The sequence below is a fragment of the Orcinus orca genome, chromosome 3 (genome assembly GCF_937001465.1).
Source record: "Orcinus orca chromosome 3, mOrcOrc1.1, whole genome shotgun sequence".
NCBI classification, from domain to species: Eukaryota; Metazoa; Chordata; class Mammalia; order Artiodactyla; family Delphinidae; genus Orcinus; species Orcinus orca.
In genome coordinates, this window is record NC_064561.1 from 157,579,050 (window position 1) to 157,599,015 (window position 19,966).

The 19,966-nt window shown below is 40.4% G+C and overlaps 1 protein-coding gene and 1 long non-coding RNA gene across 3 annotated transcripts in view; one reads left to right on the forward strand and one right to left on the reverse strand.

Moving 5' to 3' along the window:
• The window catches only part of LOC125964002 (uncharacterized), a 234,804-nt gene extending 233,667 nt beyond the window's left edge, over nt 1-1,137 (reverse strand). Inside the window, exon 1 of the long non-coding RNA XR_007476456.1 lies at nt 1,007-1,137. This is a non-coding gene — a long non-coding RNA (uncharacterized LOC125964002). The remainder of the gene's footprint in view (nt 1-1,006) is intronic.
• Nucleotides 1-19,966, forward strand: part of ADAMTS12 (ADAM metallopeptidase with thrombospondin type 1 motif 12) — a 396,268-nt gene that overhangs the window by 336,907 nt on the left and 39,395 nt on the right. For both annotated transcript variants that reach the window (XM_049707993.1, XM_049707992.1), the window contains 2 exons: nt 8,718-8,891; nt 17,974-18,117. In XM_049707993.1, the coding sequence (XP_049563950.1) occupies nt 8,718-8,891; nt 17,974-18,117 (318 nt within the window). The remainder of the gene's footprint in view (nt 1-8,717; nt 8,892-17,973; nt 18,118-19,966) is intronic.

Consider the following 19,966-nt stretch of genomic DNA (forward strand, 5'->3'; position numbering starts at 1 on the left):
AACTGGGCATTAGCCAGTCATTCCATTCTCCTCAGTCTGGCTCCTGTCCTCAGTCTGGTCCACAGACTCCAGGTTAGGAAAACTTGAATACAAATAACCCTCCTTTAGGACAATAAGAAAATGAATATGATAATTGGCATTCAGCAAACAAAGGCAAAACAGTTATATCCTGCCACTTCACTCCTGCTAACTGAATCAGAGGCCCTTCTGAAAATGAAACAGAAGAGTCACAGATTTAGTATCTTCCCTTATTATTTACTTCACCATATTAATAAACTTCATTTCCCACTGAATGTGAATGTACTCTTTGACAAAAAGGTAATGCAAATTTCAAAAATCTAGGAATAACAGATAGTAGCAACCAATGAAAAATAAGAAAACAAAACCCCATTGTACATTTACGTCTTAGAAAATTCCTCTTCCTAATAAAGAGCCCTCTTGTTTTAACCATGGATTATTTCCTGGAAATCTGTTTGTCAGACAAATGGCTGCTTTGTGTGGAAATTATTAGCATGCTTCTGCATTTGTTCTGTGGCTGATTTTATTTTATTTTATTTTTTAACATCTTTATTGGAGTATAATTGCTTTACAATGGTGTGTTAGTTTCTGCCTTATAACAAAATGAATCAACTATACATATACATATATCCCCATATTTCCTCCCTCTTGCATCTCCCTCCCACCCTCCCTATCCCACCCCTCTAGGTGGTCACAAAGCACCAAGATGATCTCCCTGTGCAGTGCGGCTGCTTCCCACTAGCTATTTTACATTTGGTAGTGTATATAACTCCATGCCACTCTCTCACTTTGTAACAGCTTACCCTTCCCCCTCCCCATGTCCTCAAGTCCATTCTCTATGTCTGCATCTTTATTCCTGTCCTGCCCCTAGGTTCTTCAGAACGCTTTTTTTTTCCCTAGATACCATATATATGCATGAGCATACGGTATTTGTTTTTCTCTTTCTGACTTAACTTCACTCTGTATGACAGACTCTAGGTCCATACACCTCACTACAAATAACTCAATTTCGTTTCTTTTTATGGCTGAGTAATATTCCATTGTATATATGTGCCACATCTTCTTTATCCATTCATCTGCCGATGGACACTTAGGTTGCTTCCATATGCTGGCTATTGTAAATAGGGCTGCAGTGAACATTGTGGTACATGACACTTTTTGAATTATGGTTTCCTCAGGGTATATGCCCAGTAGTGGGAATGCTGGGTTGCATGGTAGTTCTATTTTTAGTTTTTTAAGGAATCTCCATACTGTTCTCCATGGTGGCTGTATCAATTTACATTCCCACCAGCAGTGCAAGAGGGTTCCCTTTTCTCCACACCCTCTCCAGCATTTATTGTTTGTAGCTTTTTTGATGATGGCCATTCTGACTGGTGTGAGGTGATACCTCATTGTAATTTTGATTTGAATTTTTCTAATGATTAGTGATGTTGAGCATTCTTTCATGTGTTTGTTGGCAATCTGTATATCTTCTTTGGAGAAATGTCTATTTTGGTCTTCTGCCCATTTTTGGATTGGGTTGTTTGTTTTTTTGATATTGGGTTGCATGAGCTGCTTGTAAGTTTTGGAGGTTAATCCTTTGTCAGTTGCTTCACTTGCAAATATTTTCTCCCATTCTGAGGGTTGTCTTTTGGTCTTGTTTATGGTTTCCTTTGCTGTGCAAAAGCTTTTAAGTTTCATTAGATCCCATTTGTTTATTTTTGTTTTTATATCCATTTCTTTTTTTCTTTTTTTTTTCTTTGCTGTACCCGGGCCTCCCACTGTTGTGGCCTCTCCCGTTGAGGAGCACAGGCTCCGGATGCGCAGGTTCAGCAGCTATGGCTCATGGGCCCAGCCGCTCCGTGGCATGTGGAATCTTCCCGGACCGGGGCACAAACCCGTGTCCCCTGCATCGGCAGGCAGACTCTCAACCACTGCGCCACCAGGGAAGCCCTATATCCATTTCTTTAGGAGGTGGTTCGAAAAGGATTTTGCTGTGATTTATGTCATAGAGCATTCTGCCTATGTTTTCCTCTAAGAGTTTTATAGTGTCTGGCCTTACATTTAAGTCTTTAATCCATTTGGAGTTTATTTTTGTGTATGGTGTTAGGGAGTGTTCTAATTTCATTCTTTTACATGTAGCTGTCCCGTTTTCCCAGCACCACTTACTGAAGAGGCTGTCTTTTCTCCATTGTATATTCTTGCCTCCTTTATCAAAAATAAGGTAAACATATGTGTGTGGGGTTATCTCTGGGCTTTCTATCCTGTTCCATTGATCTATATTTCTGTTTTTGTGCCAGTACCATACTGTCTTTATTACTGTAGCTCTGTAGTATAGTATGAAGTCTGGGAGCCTGATTCCTCCAGCTACGTTTTTCTTTCTCAAGATTGCTTTGGCTATTCGGGGTCTCTGTGTTTCCACAAAAGTTGTGAAATTTTTTGTTCTAGTTCTGTGAAAAATGCCATTGGTCATATGATAGGGATTGCATTGACTCTGTAGATTGCTTTGGGTAGTATAGACATTTCACAATGTTGATTCTTCCAATCCAAGAACATGGTATATCTCTCCATCTATTTGTATCATCTTTAATTTCTTTCATGAGTGTCTTATAGTTTTCTGCATACAGGTCTTTTGTCTCCTTAGGTAGGTTTTCTCCTAGGTATTTTATTCTTTTTGTTGCAATGGTAAATGAGAGTGTTTCCTTAATTTCTCTTTCAGATTTTTCATCATTAGTGTATAGGAATGCAAGAGGTTTCTGTGCATTAATTTTGTATCCTGCAACTTTACCAAATTCAATGATTAACCCTAGCAGTTTTCTGATAGCATTTTGAGGAGGATTCCCTATGTATAATATCATGTCATCTGCAAACAGTGACAGCTTTACTTCTTTTCTGATTTGGATTCCATTTATTTCTTTTTCTTCTCTGATTGCTGTGGCTAAAACTTCCAAAACTATGTTGAATAATAATGGTGAGAGTGGACAACCTTGTCTTGTTCCTGATCTTAGTGGAAATGGTTTCCATTTTTCATCATTGAGAGTGATGTTGGCTGTGGTTTTGTCATATATGGCCTTTATTACGTTGAGGTAAGTTCCCTCTATGCCTACTTTCAGGAGGGTTTTTTTTTAATCATAAATGGGTGTTGAATTTTGTCAAAAGCTTTTTCTGCATCTATGAGGTGATCATATGGTTTTTCTCCAATTTGTTAATATGGTTTATCACATTGATTGATTTGCGTATATTGAAGAATCCTTGCATTCCTGGAATAAACCCTAGTTGATCATGGTGTATGATCCTTTTAATGTGCTGTTGGATTCTGTTTGCTACTATTTTGTTGAGGATTTTTGCATCTATGTTCATCAGTGATATTGGCCTGTAGTTTTCTTTCTTTGTGACATCTTTGTCTGGTTTTGGTATCAGGGTGATGGTGGCCTCGTAGATTGCGTTTGGGAGTGTTCCTCCCTCTGCCATATTTTGGAAGAGTTTGAGAAGGATAGGTGTTAGCTCTTCTCTAAATGTTTGATAGAATTCACCTGGCAAGCCATCTGGTCCTGGGCTTTTGTTTGTTGGAAGATTTTTATTCACATTTTCAATTTCAGTGCTTGTGATTGGTCTGTTTATATTTTCTCTTTCTTCCTGGCTCAGTCTTGGAAGGTTGTGCTTTTCTAAGAATTTGTCCATTTCTTCCAGGTTGTCCATTTTATTGGCATAGAGTTGCTTGTAGTAATCTCTCATGATCCTTTGTATTTCTGCAGTGTCAGTTGTTACTTCTCCTTTTTCATTTCTAATTCTATTGATTTGAGTCTTCTCCCTCTTTTTCTTGATGAGTCTGGGTAATGGTTTATCAATTTTGTTTATCTTCTCAAAGAACCAGCTTTTAGTTTTGTTGATCTTTGCTATTGTTTCCTTCATTTATTTCTGATCTGATCTTTATGATTTCTTTCCTTTTGCGAACTTTGGGGGTTTTTTTGTTCTTTCTCTAATTGCTCTAGGTGTAAGATTAGGGTGTTCATTTGAGATGTTTCTTGTACCTTGAGGTAGAATTGTATTGCTATAAACTTCCCTCTTAGAACTGCTTTTGCTGCATCCCATATGTTTTGGGTCATCGTGTTTTCATTGTCATTTGTTTCTAGGTATTTTTTGATTTTCTCTTTGGTTTCTTCAGTGATCTCTTGGTTATTAAGTTGTATATTGTTTAGCCTCCATGTGTTTGTATTTTTTACAGGTTGTTTCCTGTAATTGATGTCTAGTCTCATAGCGTTGTGGTCGGAAAAGATACTTGATATGATTTCAATTTTCTTAAATTTACCAAGGCTTTATTTGTTACCCAAGGTATGATCTATACTGGAGAATGTTCCATGAGCACTTGAGAAGAAGGTGTATTCTGTAGTTTTTGGATGGAATGTCCTATAAATATCAATTAAGTCCATCTTGTTTAATGTATCATTTAAAGCTTGTGTTTCCTTATTTATTTTCATTTTGGATGATCTGTCCATTGGTGAAAGTGGGGTGTTAAAGTCCCCAGTATGATTGTTTTACTGTCGATTTCCTCTTTTATGGCTTTTAGCATTTGCGTTATGTATTGAGGTGCTCCTATGTTGGGTGCATAAACATTTACAATTATTATATCTTCTTCTTGGATCGATCCCTTGATCATTATGTAGTGTCCTTCTTTGTCTCTTGTAATAGTCTTTATTTTAAAGTCTATTTTGTCTGATATGACAATTGCTACTCCACCTTTCTTTTGATTTCCATTTGCATGGAATATCTTTTTCCATCCCCTCACTTTCAGTCTGTATGTGTCCCTAGGTCTGAAGTGGGTCTCTTGTAGACAGCATATGTATGGGTCTTGTTTTTGTATCCATTCAGCCAATCCATGTCTTTTGGTTGGAGCATTTAATCCATTTACATTTAAGGTAATTTTCGATATGTATGTTCCTATTACCGTTTTCTTAATTGTTTTGGGTTTGTTATTGTAGTTCTGTTCCTTCTCTTGTGTTTCCTGCCTAGAGAAGTTCTTTTAGCATTTGTTGTAAAGCTCGTTTGGTGGTGCTGAATTCTCTTAACTTTTGCTTGTCTATAAAGGTTTTAATTTCTCCATCGAATCTGAATGAGATCCTTGCTGGGTAGAGTAATCTTGGTTGTAGGTTTTTCCCTTCCATCACTTTCAGTATGTCCTGCCACTCTCTTCTTGCTTGCAGAGTTTCTGCTGAAAGATCAGTTGTTAGCTTATAGGAATTCCCTTGTATGTTGTTTGTTGTTTTTCCCTTGCTGCTTTAAATATTTTTTCTTTGTATTTAATTTTTGATAGTTTGATTAATATGTGAATTGGCGTGTTTCTCCTTGGATTTATCCTGTATGGGACTCTCTGTGCTTGATTGACTATTTCCTTTTCCATATTAGGGAAGTTTTCAACCATAATCGCTTCAGATATTTTCTCAGTCCCTTTCTTTTTCTCTTCGTCTTCTGGGACCCCTATAATTCGAATGTTGGTGCATTTAATGCTGTCTCAGATGTCTCTGAGATTGTCCTCGATTCTTTTCATTCTTTTTTTCTTTATTCTGCTCTGCAGTAGTTATTTCCACTATTTTATCTTCTAAGTCACTTATCTGTTCTTCTGCCTCAGTTATTCTGTTATTGATCCCTTCTAGAGAATTTTTAATTTCATTTATTGTGTTGTTCATCATTGTTTGTTTGCTCTTTAGTTCTTCTAGGTCCTTGTTAAATGTTTCTTGTATTTTCTCCATTCTATTTCCAATTTTACGATCATCTTTACTCTCCCTATTCTGAATTCTTTTTCAGGTATACTGCCTCTTTCCTCTTCATTTGTTTGGTCTGGTGAGTTTTTACGTTGCTCCTTTATCTGCTGTGTGTTTCTCTGTTTTTTCATTTTGCTTAACTTACTGTGTTTGGGGTCTCCTTTTCACATTCTGCAGGTTCATACTTCCCATTGTTTTTGGTGTCTTACCCCAGTGGTTAAGGTTGGTTCAGTGGGTTGTGTAGGCTTCCTGGTAGAGGGGACTAGTGCCTGTGTTCTGGTGGATGAGTCTGGATCTTGTCTTTCTGTTGGGCAGCACCGCATCTTGTGGTGTGTTTTGGGGTGTCTGTGAACTGAGTATGATTTTAGGCAGCCTCTCTGCTAATGGGTGGGGTTGTGTTCCTTTCTTGCTGGTTGTTTGGCATAGGGTGTCCAGCACTGTAGTTTGCTTGTTGTTGAGTAGAGCTGGGTCTTAGTGTTGAGGTGGAGATCTCTGGGAGAGCTTTTGCTGTTTGATATTACGTGGAGTCGGGAGCTCTGGTGGACCAATGTCCTGAACTCGGCTCTCCCACTTCAGAGGCACAGGCCTGACCCCCTGTCAGAGCACCAAGACCCTGTCATCCACACGGTAGATCCGCAGCTGATCATAAAATGATATAACTCAGGAACAGCCAGATGAAAGGGATGCATAGGGCAAGGCACGGGGAATGGGAGCAGAGTTCCCATGCCTTCTTCAGGCACACCACTCTCCCAGCACCTCCATGTGTTCACCAACCCAGAAGCTCCTGTTCTGTGACTGATTTTAAATTGGCAGTTACTTTTTTCTCTGTGTACTTACAGCATGGCAGGCAAATGAAATTTTGAATTTGCTTTTGCGGGGGCTGTCTGGCAAGTGTTGCTTATTTCTGAGAAGCTAAACACATTTGATTTATGGTAGCATTAGAGCATCAATCTGCCCCCTTGTCATATGGGCCCACATCTTCTATGTTACAGCCCAAGGTCTGATGTCAGGTGACTTGTGCAATCTGCCTGGTGGCAGAAGGATGGGGATCAGTATTTTGGGATATACCTCTACTGAAAGGTTTTGAGGAATTTTCTTTCACCATCCACAACCCTACAATTATGATTATGCCACCATAACCAGAAAGCATGATACTTTACCATGTAGAGAGAGGGCCAGATGAAAATATACCTTACAGCAATGCGCACACCTTGGTGGTGGTGCATTTTCTCAGCCAAGACTGTAATGAGATCATCAATGGAAGGATTGAGAGGCTGAAGAAGGATGCTTTTTATAGCGACCACAGATCTCTTTAGTTCACTGGGAGCCCCCAGTTGCTCTTTTCTCAGAATTCATATATTCATTCAGCAAGCTGTGGGGAACATCTATGCTGCACCTGGCCCCATGCTAGATGCTCAAGGTCACAATGGTGACCAGGGCAGACAGGCCTCCAACTTCAGGGCAGTGATAGTTTAATAGAAAGGATGGACAGAATAAATAAAAGTTGTTTCACATTTCAAGTTCTTTTGATAGAAACAAGGAAGGATCTGAGATAAATAACAAGAGGGATAGGTATCCTTTGGAGAAGGTATTCAAGGAAGGCCTTGCAGAGAATGTGACATTTATGCTAAGTTAAAGGAGGGGCAGTAGCAAGTAATGCGAAGGGTGGAGGAAGGAATATTTGGGACACAAGGACCACAGGACATATTGTTAATCCACAATCTGGGGGAGAATTAACATATTGTTAATCACAATCTGAGAATCTGGGGGAGAGGGGCTGAGGAGCACAGAGATCAGGCTCCATGCCACCTACTTCGGGTCCCCACCTGAGTGTGGGCAGTGACAAGACAGGCCAGGACTGTCCTTGAGAGACTAGGATGCACAGGCAAGACGAGCTGAAGGGAAACTGATGGCACTAGCATTCTACACAGACTGTAGACAGACCAAGTCTTGGAAGCTCAAGTTACGATTAAGTAAAATCTAACTAGGTGGGGGATGGAGAAGCTTCCAGAATCCAAGAGGTCAGAGAGTGAACCAAAGAAGTCCTCCAGAATAGGCCACGTAAACTCTGGTTTTAGGTGACCCAGGCTCAGCCGTGTTTATCATGATCTTAAGGAAATCAGCAGCCTGCGAGTGAACAGTGCCCTTTACTGAGAGCAGGGTGCAGGGGCCGCTGCGCAAGGTACGGGCACAGGGCAGGGGGCGTGAGGGCGGCCTCTGTAAGGGCTTGCTGCAGGCACGCACTGAGAAAACCCTCGGTGATGGAGGCTATAGAAGGAAGGATGGTGGGCGATGGTGCTGTAGGGGGAAACCTGGCAGTAGGGGCAAGGACAGGGTTGGCCCACTCCCTGAATCAAACCACTGAGCAGTTGTTCAGTTTATTTTCCTTATAGAGGCCCTTCCCTTGAAACAAGGTAACCCAACCTGCATTCACACTCAGGGAGAAAATGGGTTTTCGGTAGGATTTTGAGGGACAGTTGGCTGTGGCTTTGCAGAGGGCTCCCCCAACAGCGGTTCCATTTGCCTCAAATGAACACAGGCATCTTAGGGAACATCCACCCACTGAGTGGATGCTGCGCCAGCCTCACCCCAAGCCCACCCCTGCGGCTGTAATCTTCACAACAGCCCCATAGGTAACGGTTACTATCCCAGTTTACAGATATGACAGCTGAGGCTCAGAATGTTTCTGCAGCTCGCCCAAGGGCTCACTATGAGTGAGTGACAGAACTGGACTTTTCACCCGGTTTTCACCCTTCCACACCTGCATTTTCTGACATTGGGAGGCCCCTCTTGGGGAGCTGCTCAAGTGACTCCCTTTCTGAGGGAAGACAGTTTACTAACCCCTCTTCGTGACTGGAAGCCTGGAACTTCGTGATGCTTTGTGAAACCCCTGGGAATCCGGGCGTGGATGGTCTGATGCCAAGGACTCAGGTGTCCCCTTTTCTCTCGCTCTCCATACAGTGCTCCAGAAACTGCAGCGGGGGCTTCCAGATCCGGGAGATTCAGTGTGTGGACCGGGACCACCGCAGCCTGAGACCATTTCACTGCCAGTTCCTGGCTGGCCCTCCTCCTCCACTGAGCATGAGCTGTAACCTGGAGCCCTGCGAGGAGTGGCAGGTGGAGCCTTGGAGCCAGGTACGGTGCCTAGTACACTATCCGGACAACCTGGCAACCATGAATCTCTGTGTTACTTTGTGAGTCTAGATGTCGGGGAAGACCACACGTGTATCAATCCAGCGCCAGGCCTCCACTCAGCCACCTTCCACTGGGTGTGTTACTGAACCAAACTTGGGTCACTTGTCCATACACAGTAAAGCCGATCTACTGACACCAGGTGGTGGTGAAGGAAAGTGCAGCGTTTATTGCAGGCGCCAAGCAAGGAGTCCAGGTAGCTAGTGCTCAAAAGGCCTGAACTCCTCGAAGGCTTTCAGGGAAACGTTTTTAAAGACAGGGTGAGGGAGGGGGGTTGTGATCAGCTTGTGGGCATTCTTATGATTGGTTGGTGGTGCGGTAATGGGGAGTCAACAACATCAGCATCACAAACCTTCTGGTTCCAACCCGTCTGAGGTCTACATGCTTGTGGGCACCATACAGTTAACTTCTTCCACCTGGTGGGTGTTTCAGTCTCTGCAAAACAGCTCAAAAGATGTGGCTCAGAATATTATCTATAGTCCTTGAGGAGGAACTAAAGGTCCTTGGCTTTGTTTAATAGCTAAACTATTATTATTTTGTTTTCCTTTCTGAGTTTTCTCACCTCGCTGATTAAATTTACTCTTTGGAGATCGAGGAAGGCCTAGGAGGCTAAAGTGTTTCTATAGACAAGAGGCAGGTGGAGAACATGATGGGGTGAGAGGGCGAGGCTGTTCTGGGAAAGCCCCATAGGGTCCTGCTCGGTGACAGGTGGGAAGGCTGGGCAGGTCCAGCAACTTGAAGGCTATGTTGTGTGCTTTAAACTGTGACTGCTCAATGGTTTATTACAACCTAGTCTCAATGGATATACTGGGGAATCGGGGTCCCTCTGGGGAGATGTACATGTACCACTGTGGTCAGAGGCATTTAGGACAGAGCATCACCACATGCCCCTCTTAGGCTTCTGCAGTGGGGCTGGGGGCAATGGTCAGATCCTTTCCACACATAGTATTTAATTTCAGAGTTCCACCTCTCAGTTAAATGCCCAGATCCTCATTTACACAAATAAAAAGAGGTGTGTGTGTGTGTGTGTGTGTGTGTGTGTGTCCATCCTGTTTTGTGAGGGCTGAGGCTCTGCTGCGTCTTTGTCCTACTTCAGTACATGGAAACAAATTACTCTTCCTTGGTGAGATATAATGATTTCATTTGCCCATTGGCCTCAGTAGCTTAAAAAAAAAAAGAATACTCCCAGCTGTACCCATGTATGGTGGAAAGAAGAGGGAAAGAAAGAATGCAGCACGTTTTGAGTGTGTCCATACACTGGACACTTTACCTACAATACTTGTTTTAATTATCACAACAACCTGGATGTTAGGCCTTATTAATTCCACTTTATAGGTGAAGAAATTGAGACTCAGAGGTTAAGAAGCGTACATGAGGTCATACAACTAGAAAATAAATGATGGAGTATTAAATTCAAGCTTAAGGCTGACTCTGATGCCTGTACTCTTTCTACTGTAGAATTTAGTCCAGTGGACATGGAGCAAAGAGCGAACTGAGGAGAAAGAGTGAGTCGATAAGTATTTGGGGGGAAACTTACCACATGCCAAGGAAGGGAAGATAAAGAACCACAAGTGTAGGATACAGAATTAGTGTTCAACCCTGGAAGACTGAGCCCCCTCAAGCTTCTTACTGTCTGCTGGGTCAAGCAGCCATGTTGATTCCTGAGGCCCTGGTTCAATACCTGGTGTTTTCTGGGGCAAAAACCACCACTGTCCCCTCTTCTGCTTCCTTCCCTGTCCAGCTCTGGAGGACATAAAGTACCTGCTACTCCCATGCTTTGAACTTAGGCCTCCATGTCTGCTGGGCCTGGTGACAGCTTCCAGAATCCTGGCATTTGCAGAGACGCTTAGATTGCCTTATCAGAGAAATTGCATTTGCAAGTTATCCAAGATGAGCAATCATATATGCTCTCTGGTTGTGAAAAAGATGTATTCTATATGCTTCCTCAGTAGCTTCTGGGAGCCCAATCATGAGCCTGTTTCCTGAAGGCCTCCCAACGTCCTCCTTTCTAAATTGCTCTGTTCTGAGCAAACCACAAAGTTGGAAGACTTCCCTCTGAAGGAGCAGTAAAGACAGAAAATGCTGAAGTTGGTTGAACATTTCCCTGGGAATGTTGAGGGACTATTAGGGACTGGGCACCTTTCGGTGCTTTCCCTGAGCCATCATGATGATGCTCTGTCTGTACATACTATCTAACAGATGGCTTCGTGGGAATGTTCTGGGGCCTTGCGGTGAATGTCAGCCAGCCCAGACTACTTGCAATGGAAGATGCATTTCAACTGTAGAGATGTCTCCACTGGTTCTCAAACTTTAGAAAACTTTAGCATGTTTCAGCATCACCTGGAGGGTTTGTCAGCACACAGATGTCTGGACCTCACGCCCACAGTGTCCAGTTCAGAGGTCTGGGGTAGGGCCTGAAGTTTTGCATTTCTAACAAGTACCCAGAGATGCTGAAGTTGCTGCTTTGGGGACCACACTTTAAGAACCACTAGTTTATACCTTCTTTATCCACCCTTTCCTGGAGGTTACTTGGCCAGGTGGCCCTGGATCTATATGCACAAATGTAGGTATGCAACAGGATCCCAAGTGTGGAATTTCTCTCCTTCCCTCCTCATATAGGGTTAAAAACAGTGAATAAGTGGGAAAAGATCCATGTTGGAATACTGTGAAAGCAATAGATTAGTTCTTTTATTGAGCAGAAAATGTTAATTGTATATAATTTCCCTCTTTTCTATGGTTACCATCACACATACAGTGCCTGTAGTGATAGGCATGATATTGGCAATCATAATTGTTTTGTTGTTGTTACCATGTCATAATTAAGATTTTTCAAAGTACTAAGATCTTTCAAAGTACTTTTCAAGTACTCAAAAGCATTCTTCAAAGATTCTTGGTGAATTATTTACCTTCCTCTTAGAAACCTCAGGAAAATGAGACAATACAACTTAGAAAATTATTCTGGTGAGCAAAAACTTGACATGTTTTAGAATTATATCCCTTCAGGAATCCAACTTGTCATCTCGAACTTATTTTGTAAGCATTACAGCCAGTTCATCAGACCCTTAGAAAACCTATAACATCACTATTCCAAAGATGGACAAATTTAATTCTAAAGCTTTATATAGTGGGGAAAGAAGGCTGAATCCTGTTTTAATAGATGAACAAAATTGCGTTGTAGAAGTATGCGCTCCATTAGGGCTGTCAGAACTAATCAGAATAAACACATCTACATTTTACATTTTGGTTTCTAGACCAGAATTCCTTCCATTTGACATACTGAACTATTTAGCATCTTCTGATTTTTTTCCCCTCCTCTTATCCCCAGAATTTCCTTTATCAGTCTCCTTTCTTTAAGTCTTGTTTCACCGCTGTTTTTGTTTCTGTTATTGCTTTTTGGCTTCAACAACAAAAATATTTCTTTCTCACAGTTCTAGAGGCTAAAAGTCTGAGATCAAGGTGTTGGCAGGATTGGTTTCTTCAGAGGCCTGACTCCTTGGTTTGTAGATGGCTGTCTTCTCCTTTGTCTTCTGTCGTTTTCCCTCCATGTGTGTCTGTGTCCTAATCTCCTCTTCCTATAAGTACACCAGTCATAATGGGTTAGGGCCATTATGAAAAGTATGCAAGTAAAATGACATCATTTTACTTTCATTACCTGTTTAAAGACTCTTCCTCCAAATACATCACATTTTGAGGTACTGGGGGGTTAGGACTTCAAAATACAAATTTTGGGGGAACACAATTTAGCCCATAACAAGCATAGCAAAGATACTAGCAGGGTATGTATCTTGGCAGTGTGAAAGGTTGAATTTTGTTGTTGTTGTAGTGGCGGTTGTTTATTTAATGTGTTCTTAATAATCCACCCTAAATTCAGGTCTTGATGACTCTTTTTTTAACTTAAATTTAGTTGACATACAATAATACGTAAATTTCAAGTGTACTATATGATGCTTTGACATTTGCATACATTATGAAATGATCATCACACTCTAGTAACCATCTGTCCCCATAATAAGTTATTTCAATATTATTGATTATATTCCTTATGTTGTATATTACATCCCTATAACGTATTTATTATACATCAGGAGGTTTGTACCTCTTAATCCCCTTCACCTATTTCCCCCCTACCCCACACCTCTACCTTCTGTCAAACACCAGAATTTGTTCTCTGTATCTATGTGTCTCTTTTCATTTTGTTTTGTCTGTTTGTTTTGTTTTTACATTCCACATGTAAGTGAGATCATGCGGTATTTGTCTTTCTTTGTCTGACTTATTTCACTTCTAGATCCATCCATTGTTGTCCTAGGTGGCAAGATTTTATTTTTTATGGCTGAGTAGTATTCCATTTTGTGTGTGTGTGTACACGTACACACCACGTCTTCTTTATCCATTCATCAATGAACACTTACATTGCTTCCATACCTTCTGTTATAAATAATGTTGCAGTGAACATTGAGGTGCATATATCTCTTTGAATTGGTGTTTGTTTTCTTCAGGAAATACCCAAGCGTGAAATTGCTGGATCATATGGCAGTTCTATTTTTAATTCTTGGAGGAACCTCCATACAGTTTTCCATAATGACTACCCCAATTTAAATTCCCACCAACAAGGCACAGGGGTTCCCTTTTCTCCACATCCTGGCCAAGATTTATTATTTGTTGTTTTTTTTGATGCTAGCCATTCTGCCAGCTGTGAGGTGATAACTCATTGTGGTTTTGATTTGTATTTCCCTGATGATTATTGATGCTGAGCATCTTTTCACATTGCTGTTTGCCATCTGTCTGTCTTCTTTGGAAAAATTTCTATTTGGGTCCTCTGCCCATTTTTTAATCAGGCTGTATGTTTTTTGATGTTGACTTGTATGAGTTCTTTGTATATTTTTTATATTAGCCCCTTATCAAATATATTGTTTGCAAATAGCTTCTCCCATTCAGTAGGCAGCCTTTTCATTTTGTTGATATTTTACTTCACTGTGCAAAAGCTTTTTAGTTTGATGTAGTCTCATTTGTTTATTTTTGCTTTTCTTACTGTTGCCTGAAGAGACAGATAAATATATATATATATATATATATATATATATATATATATATATATAACTAAAACCAATGTCAAAGAATGTATCTACAGCCTATGTTTTCTTCAAGAAGTTTTATAGTTTCAGGTCTTACATTTAAATTTTAAATCCATTTTGAGTTTATTTTTGTATATGGTGTGAAAAAGTAGTCCAGTTTTTCCAACACCTTTTATTGAAGAGGCTGTCTAGTCCCCATTGTATATTCTTGCCACCTTTGTTATAGATTAGTTGACCATATAAGTATGGGTTTATTTCTGGACTCTCTATCCTGTTACATAGAACTATGTGTCTGTTTTTGTGCCAGTACCATACTGTTTTGATTACCATAGCCTTGTAGTATAGTTGGAAATCAGGGCATGTGACACCTCCACCTTTCTTCTTTCTCAGGATTGTTTTGCCTATTCGAGGTCTTTTGTGTTTCCATACAAATTTAAGAATTATTTGTTCTAGTTCTGTGAAAAACGTCATTGGTATTTTGATAGGGATTGCACTGAATCTGTAGATTTCCTTGGATAGTATAGTCATTTTAACTATATTAATTCTTCCAACCCATGAGCACGGTGTATCTTTCCAGTTGTTTGTGTCATCTTCAGTTGCTTTCATCAGTGTCTTATAGTTTTCCAAGTACAAGTCTTTTACTTCCTTGGTTAGATTTATTCCTTGGTATTTTATTCTTTTTGATATAGTTGTAAATTGGATTGTTCCTTAATTTCTTTTCCTGCTAGTTCATTTTTAGTTACAGAAATGCAACAGATTTCTGTGTATTTATTTTATATCCTGCAACTTTATCAAATTCATTGATGAGCTTTAGTAGTTTTTTGGTGGCATCTTTAGGATTTTCTATGTATAGTATCATGTCATCTGCAAACAGTGACAGTTTTACTTCTTCCTTTCCAATATGGATTCCTCTTATTTTCTTGTCTGATTGTTGTGGCTAGGACTTCCAATACTATGTTGAATAAAAGTGACAAGAGTGGGCATCCTTGTCTTATACCTGATCTTAGGGGAAATGGTTACAGCTTTTTACTGTTGAGTATGATGTTCGCTATAGGTTTGTCATGTACAGCCTTTATTATGTTGAGGTATGTTCCCTGTACCCACTTTGTTGACAGTTTTTATTATAAATGGATGTTGAATTTTGTGAAAAGCCTTTTCTGCATCTATTGATGTGATCATGATTATTTTTATTCAGTTTGTTAATGTGGTGTATCACATTGATTTTGAATCAAAAACAATCCTTTTATCCCTGGGATAAATCCCACTTGATCATGGTGTATGATCCTTTTAATGTATCATTAGATATTTTTTCTAATATTTTGGGGGGAATTTTTGCATCTATGTTGATCAGTGATATTGGTTTGTAATTTTCTTTTTTTATTTAACTTCTTTATTGGAGTATAATTGCTTTACAATGGTGTGTTAGTTTCTGCTGTATAACAAAGTGAATCAACTATACATATACATATATCCCCATATCTCCTCCCTCTTGCGTCTCCCTCCCACCCTTCCTATCCCACCCACCTTGGTGGTCACAAAGCACCGAGCTGATCTCCCTGTGCTATGCAGCTGCTTCCTATTAGCTATCTATTTTACATTTGGTAGTATTTATAAGTCCATGCCACTCTCTCACATCATCCCAGCTTACCCTTCTTCCTCCACGTGTCCTCAAGTCCATTCTCTATGTCTGCATCTTTATTCCTGTCTTGACCCTAGGTTCTTTAGAACCTTTTTTTTAAATTTAGATTCCATATATATATGTTAGCATATGGTATTTGTTTTTCTCTTTCTGACTTACTTCACTCTGTATGACAGACTCTAGGTCCATCCACCTCACTACAAATAACTCAATTTCGTTTCTTTTTATGGCTGAGTAATATTCCATTGTGTATATGTGCCACATCTTCTTTATCCATTCATCTGTCGATGGACACTTAGGTTGCTTCCATATCTTGGCTATTGTAAAGAGAGCTGCAAGGAACATTGTGGTACATGACTCTTTTTGAATTATGGTTTTCTCAGGGTATATACCCAGTAGTGGGATTGCTGGGTCGTATGATAGTTCGATTTTTAGTTTTTTAAAGAACCTCCATACTGTTCTCCATAGTGCTGTATCAATTTACATTCCCACCAACAGTGCAAGAGGGTTCCCTTTTCTCCACATCCTCTCAAGCATTTACTGTTTGTAGATTTTTTGATGATGGCCATTCTGACTAGTGTGAGGTGATACCTCATTGTAGTTTTGATTTGCATTTCTCAGAGGTCTCTTAAACTATCCTCATATTTAAAAATTCTTTCCTTTTTCTGTTCAGCTTGGGTGATTTCCACTCCTCTTCCAGTTTGCTGCTATGTTCCTCTGTATCATCTAATCTACTGTTGATTCTTTCTAATGTACTTCATATCTCAGTTATTGTATTCTTTACCTCTGTCTTGTCCTTCTTTATATTTTCTAACTCTTTGTTGAAATTCTCACCTTATTCATTAATTCTTCTTCTGAGTTTGTTGAGCATTTTTATGATCTTTACCCTTGAACTCTTTATGAGGTAGATTTGCTTACCTCCACTTCATTTAGTTCTTTTTCTGAGATTTTGTTTTGTTCCTTAATTTGGAACATATTCCTCTGACTCCTCATTTTGCCTAATTCTCTGTGTTTATTTCTATGTATTAGGTAGGTTGGTTACATTTCCCAATCTTACAGAAGTGGCCTTATGTACGATATGTCCAGTGGGGCAACAGCACACTCACCTCTGGTCACTAGAGCTGTGTGCTCTAGGGGTGCCCCCTATGTGGGCTGCATGGGCCCTTCTATTGTGGTGGGACCAACTACTGTAGGAGCTCTGGTAGGTGGGCTTTTTCCTGATCTGGTTGATTCCTAGGCCCTGCCTCATCTGGTGGCTGCTGGCATGCTGATGGGAAGGGCCAGCTCATAACATGGCTAGCTGCATGGCCTGGTGATCTTGGAGCTACTGTTGGCCCACTGGTGGGTGGGGCAAGGTTCCAGTGCAGGTGGCAGTGGGCCCTGTGGGGTCCGTGTCTGGAGCTTACCTGCTGGTGGAAGGGCTGAGTCCTGGGGCTTGTTTCACCTTTGTCATTTGAAATGACAGAGTGGTCATTGTAAGGAACCTGGCACAAATGTTCCAGATTCCAATAGAGATACTCATATTCTTAATAACATTGTACACAGCAAAAATAATAGTAAAAGCATTTAAAGAAAATATAATTCTATTGAGTTTTTCTGTCTTTTCTTGAGTTCTTTATTTAAAAATTAATAATAGCTGTTTTGGAAATGTAAATTCTTTATTCTAGCATACTTTGATGAAAAACATCTAAATACACATGATTGTGAATTCAGACAGACACTAGGAACATGTTTTGGTGATTAGACGAAGCTACCTAGATTTGGAGTTAATATAGCTGGGCCTAACTGTTGCTACCAACTTTGTGATGTACTGCAATAAGCTAGGCCTTATCTCAAGTAATGCTGAACCAGTGATTACCAAACTGAGTTTTTAATCCCCACTTGAAATATTCAGTAATCATGAATATTTGTTCAGTAATCATGGGAATTTCTGCTCTAAAGATAGGTTATATTTTATACTATATACATGTATATCTTTGTAACTTAATAATATGTCATAGAAAAAAAATGCTTGTTCCAGACTTACCTGGAAACATTCATTTTTTAATTTCCAAACTGAAAAAGGAAAAATGAACCCTCTTACTAAATAATTAGTGGGGAATGGGTTGACATACAAGGTGTGGAACTAGAGATGAACTGTCAAGTATTTTTTCTAAATAAAGTAAACATTTATTCAGCATCTACTGAATATTCACATCTGCCAGGTGCAGTGTCAGGCACTGAAGATACAGTGAAAAAAGGCACGTCCCTACCCTTTATCTCTGAAAATGACACCATGTGATTTTTACCTGACTTTGTCCCTGTTGTGGACCAGTGTTCCAGGTCATGTGGAGGCGGAATTCAGAAGAGAGGAGTGACTTGTCCAGGAGGGCTGTGTGACTGGACGAAAAGGCCCACATCCATTGCACCCTGCAATGGGCACCCTTGCTGTCACTGGGCCACTGGGAACTGGGACCTGGTAAGAGTCAGTTATAATCTCTTTCATTTATTTTTTTAAAATAGCATTTGTTTCCTTTTGATTTTAAAAGTCATATATAATCCCTGTAAATGTTCAATGTATACATTGATTTAAAGTGTGTTTCTATATATTTCAGTTCTGTATTTTACTTTTCTGCTCTCTAATACGTCTAAGTCTGCTAAAACTTGACCCATGGCTGACATGGTGGTCAGTGTTAACTATCCTGAGTTCAGAAGAGAAAAAGATCAAATACTTTCAAAAGAGAAAAGATCAAATACCAAAAACTAGCCCAAAGGCACAAAGCCTATGGAAAAGTGATTTGGGGTCCTAACATCTTGGATCCTCTGGCTTTTTGCAGAGCAAATAGGAGTTGCATGTGCCCTGAAGCTTGAGGCTTAGCATGATTTAGTGAATTTCAGGTCTCTTGTCAACCTGCAGATTATCAGTTTGCTAGATGGCCAGCATGTTTGATGGAAGGACAAATGAAATAGTTAAATTGTAAATGAGAGAAAGATTTATGATTCTTACAAAGTTTATTGTAGAAATAAGACTATCAGTGACACTGAAAATAAAAAAATTCTTCCACAGACAGATTCTTCCATCACTCTGACTTATTGTATCCTAGGTTCTCTAGAAAATAAAGCTGAGGCAAAATCTAATACTTTATAAGGAAATACAATGTCAGGGAATCAGGAGTGACAGAAAAGAGGAAGGAGGCAGGGAAGGAGGAGAATCAAGTATGAGGTGGGGCATTACCAGGCTGACCATTTTTCCTAACTGACCACTGCTTGGTGTCAAGAGCAACTGATTGCCTGCTCTCGAAAGAAGGTCTTTTAAAAGCTGTTTGAACTACTGTCTCTTGGAGCAGTTTGTCCAGAGGCAGGAAGAGAGGAGATTATCTACCGGCTCCTATCTCCCAGGATTGTGTAAAAAGTCTCCCCTTAGATGGGTAGCACCCCCCATTGTCTTGGGTTATTTATGTGTGGGCAGGTCCCACTGTGTCTCACATCTCATTGACAACAAGAAAATCCATTGTCAGGGTAAGAGGCACACAGCAAGGGCATGCATGAAGTGCAGGCCAATGAGTTGTGCTTCCATGAAGCTGGTTCCCACCTCAGCTGGGGCCCATCAAAGGCCAACATCTGGGAGACAGGTGAGCCAAGAGGATCTGATATACTAACCCCGCAACTATTAATATTTTTTTAAGTAACTTGTTCTTGTGTAAGTATATTTTGATGGTTATAATTATAACAGAGGCTAATGCAGTATTTTACCAAACATAATCCCAAGATATTTTTAGGTTGCTATGTTCTTAGCAGTTGTCGTTGTTATAGTTGTGTAGTTATACCTGCAGAGCCATGATCAATTTGAATGCTAGCAGGTACTTTTTTTTTTTTTTTTGATTGATTTTTGGCTGCCTTGGGTCTTTGTTGCTGTGTGCGGGCTTTCTCTAGTTGCGGCTGGAGGGGGCTACTCTTCATTGTGGTGCGTGGGCTTCTCATTGTGGTGGCTTCTCTTGTGGAGCACAGGCTCTAGGTGCGCAGGCTTCAGTAGCTGTGGCACGCGGGCTCAGTAGTTGTGGCTCACGTGCTCTAGAGCGCAGACTCAATAGTTGTGGCGCACGGGCTTAGTTGCTCTGCGGCATGTGAGATCTTCCCGGACCAGGGCTCGAACCCCTGTCCCCTGTATTAGCAGACGGATTCTTAACCACTGCACCACCAGGGAAAGTCCTGTGGCATGTACTCTTAGAAAAGGCTCCTGCTGGTGCATCCAACTCAAGGTTGTATTGGTCTCTTCCCACTCAAATCCAGGAAGAACAAGATGACTTGTTATTGCTAAAGGACCATTG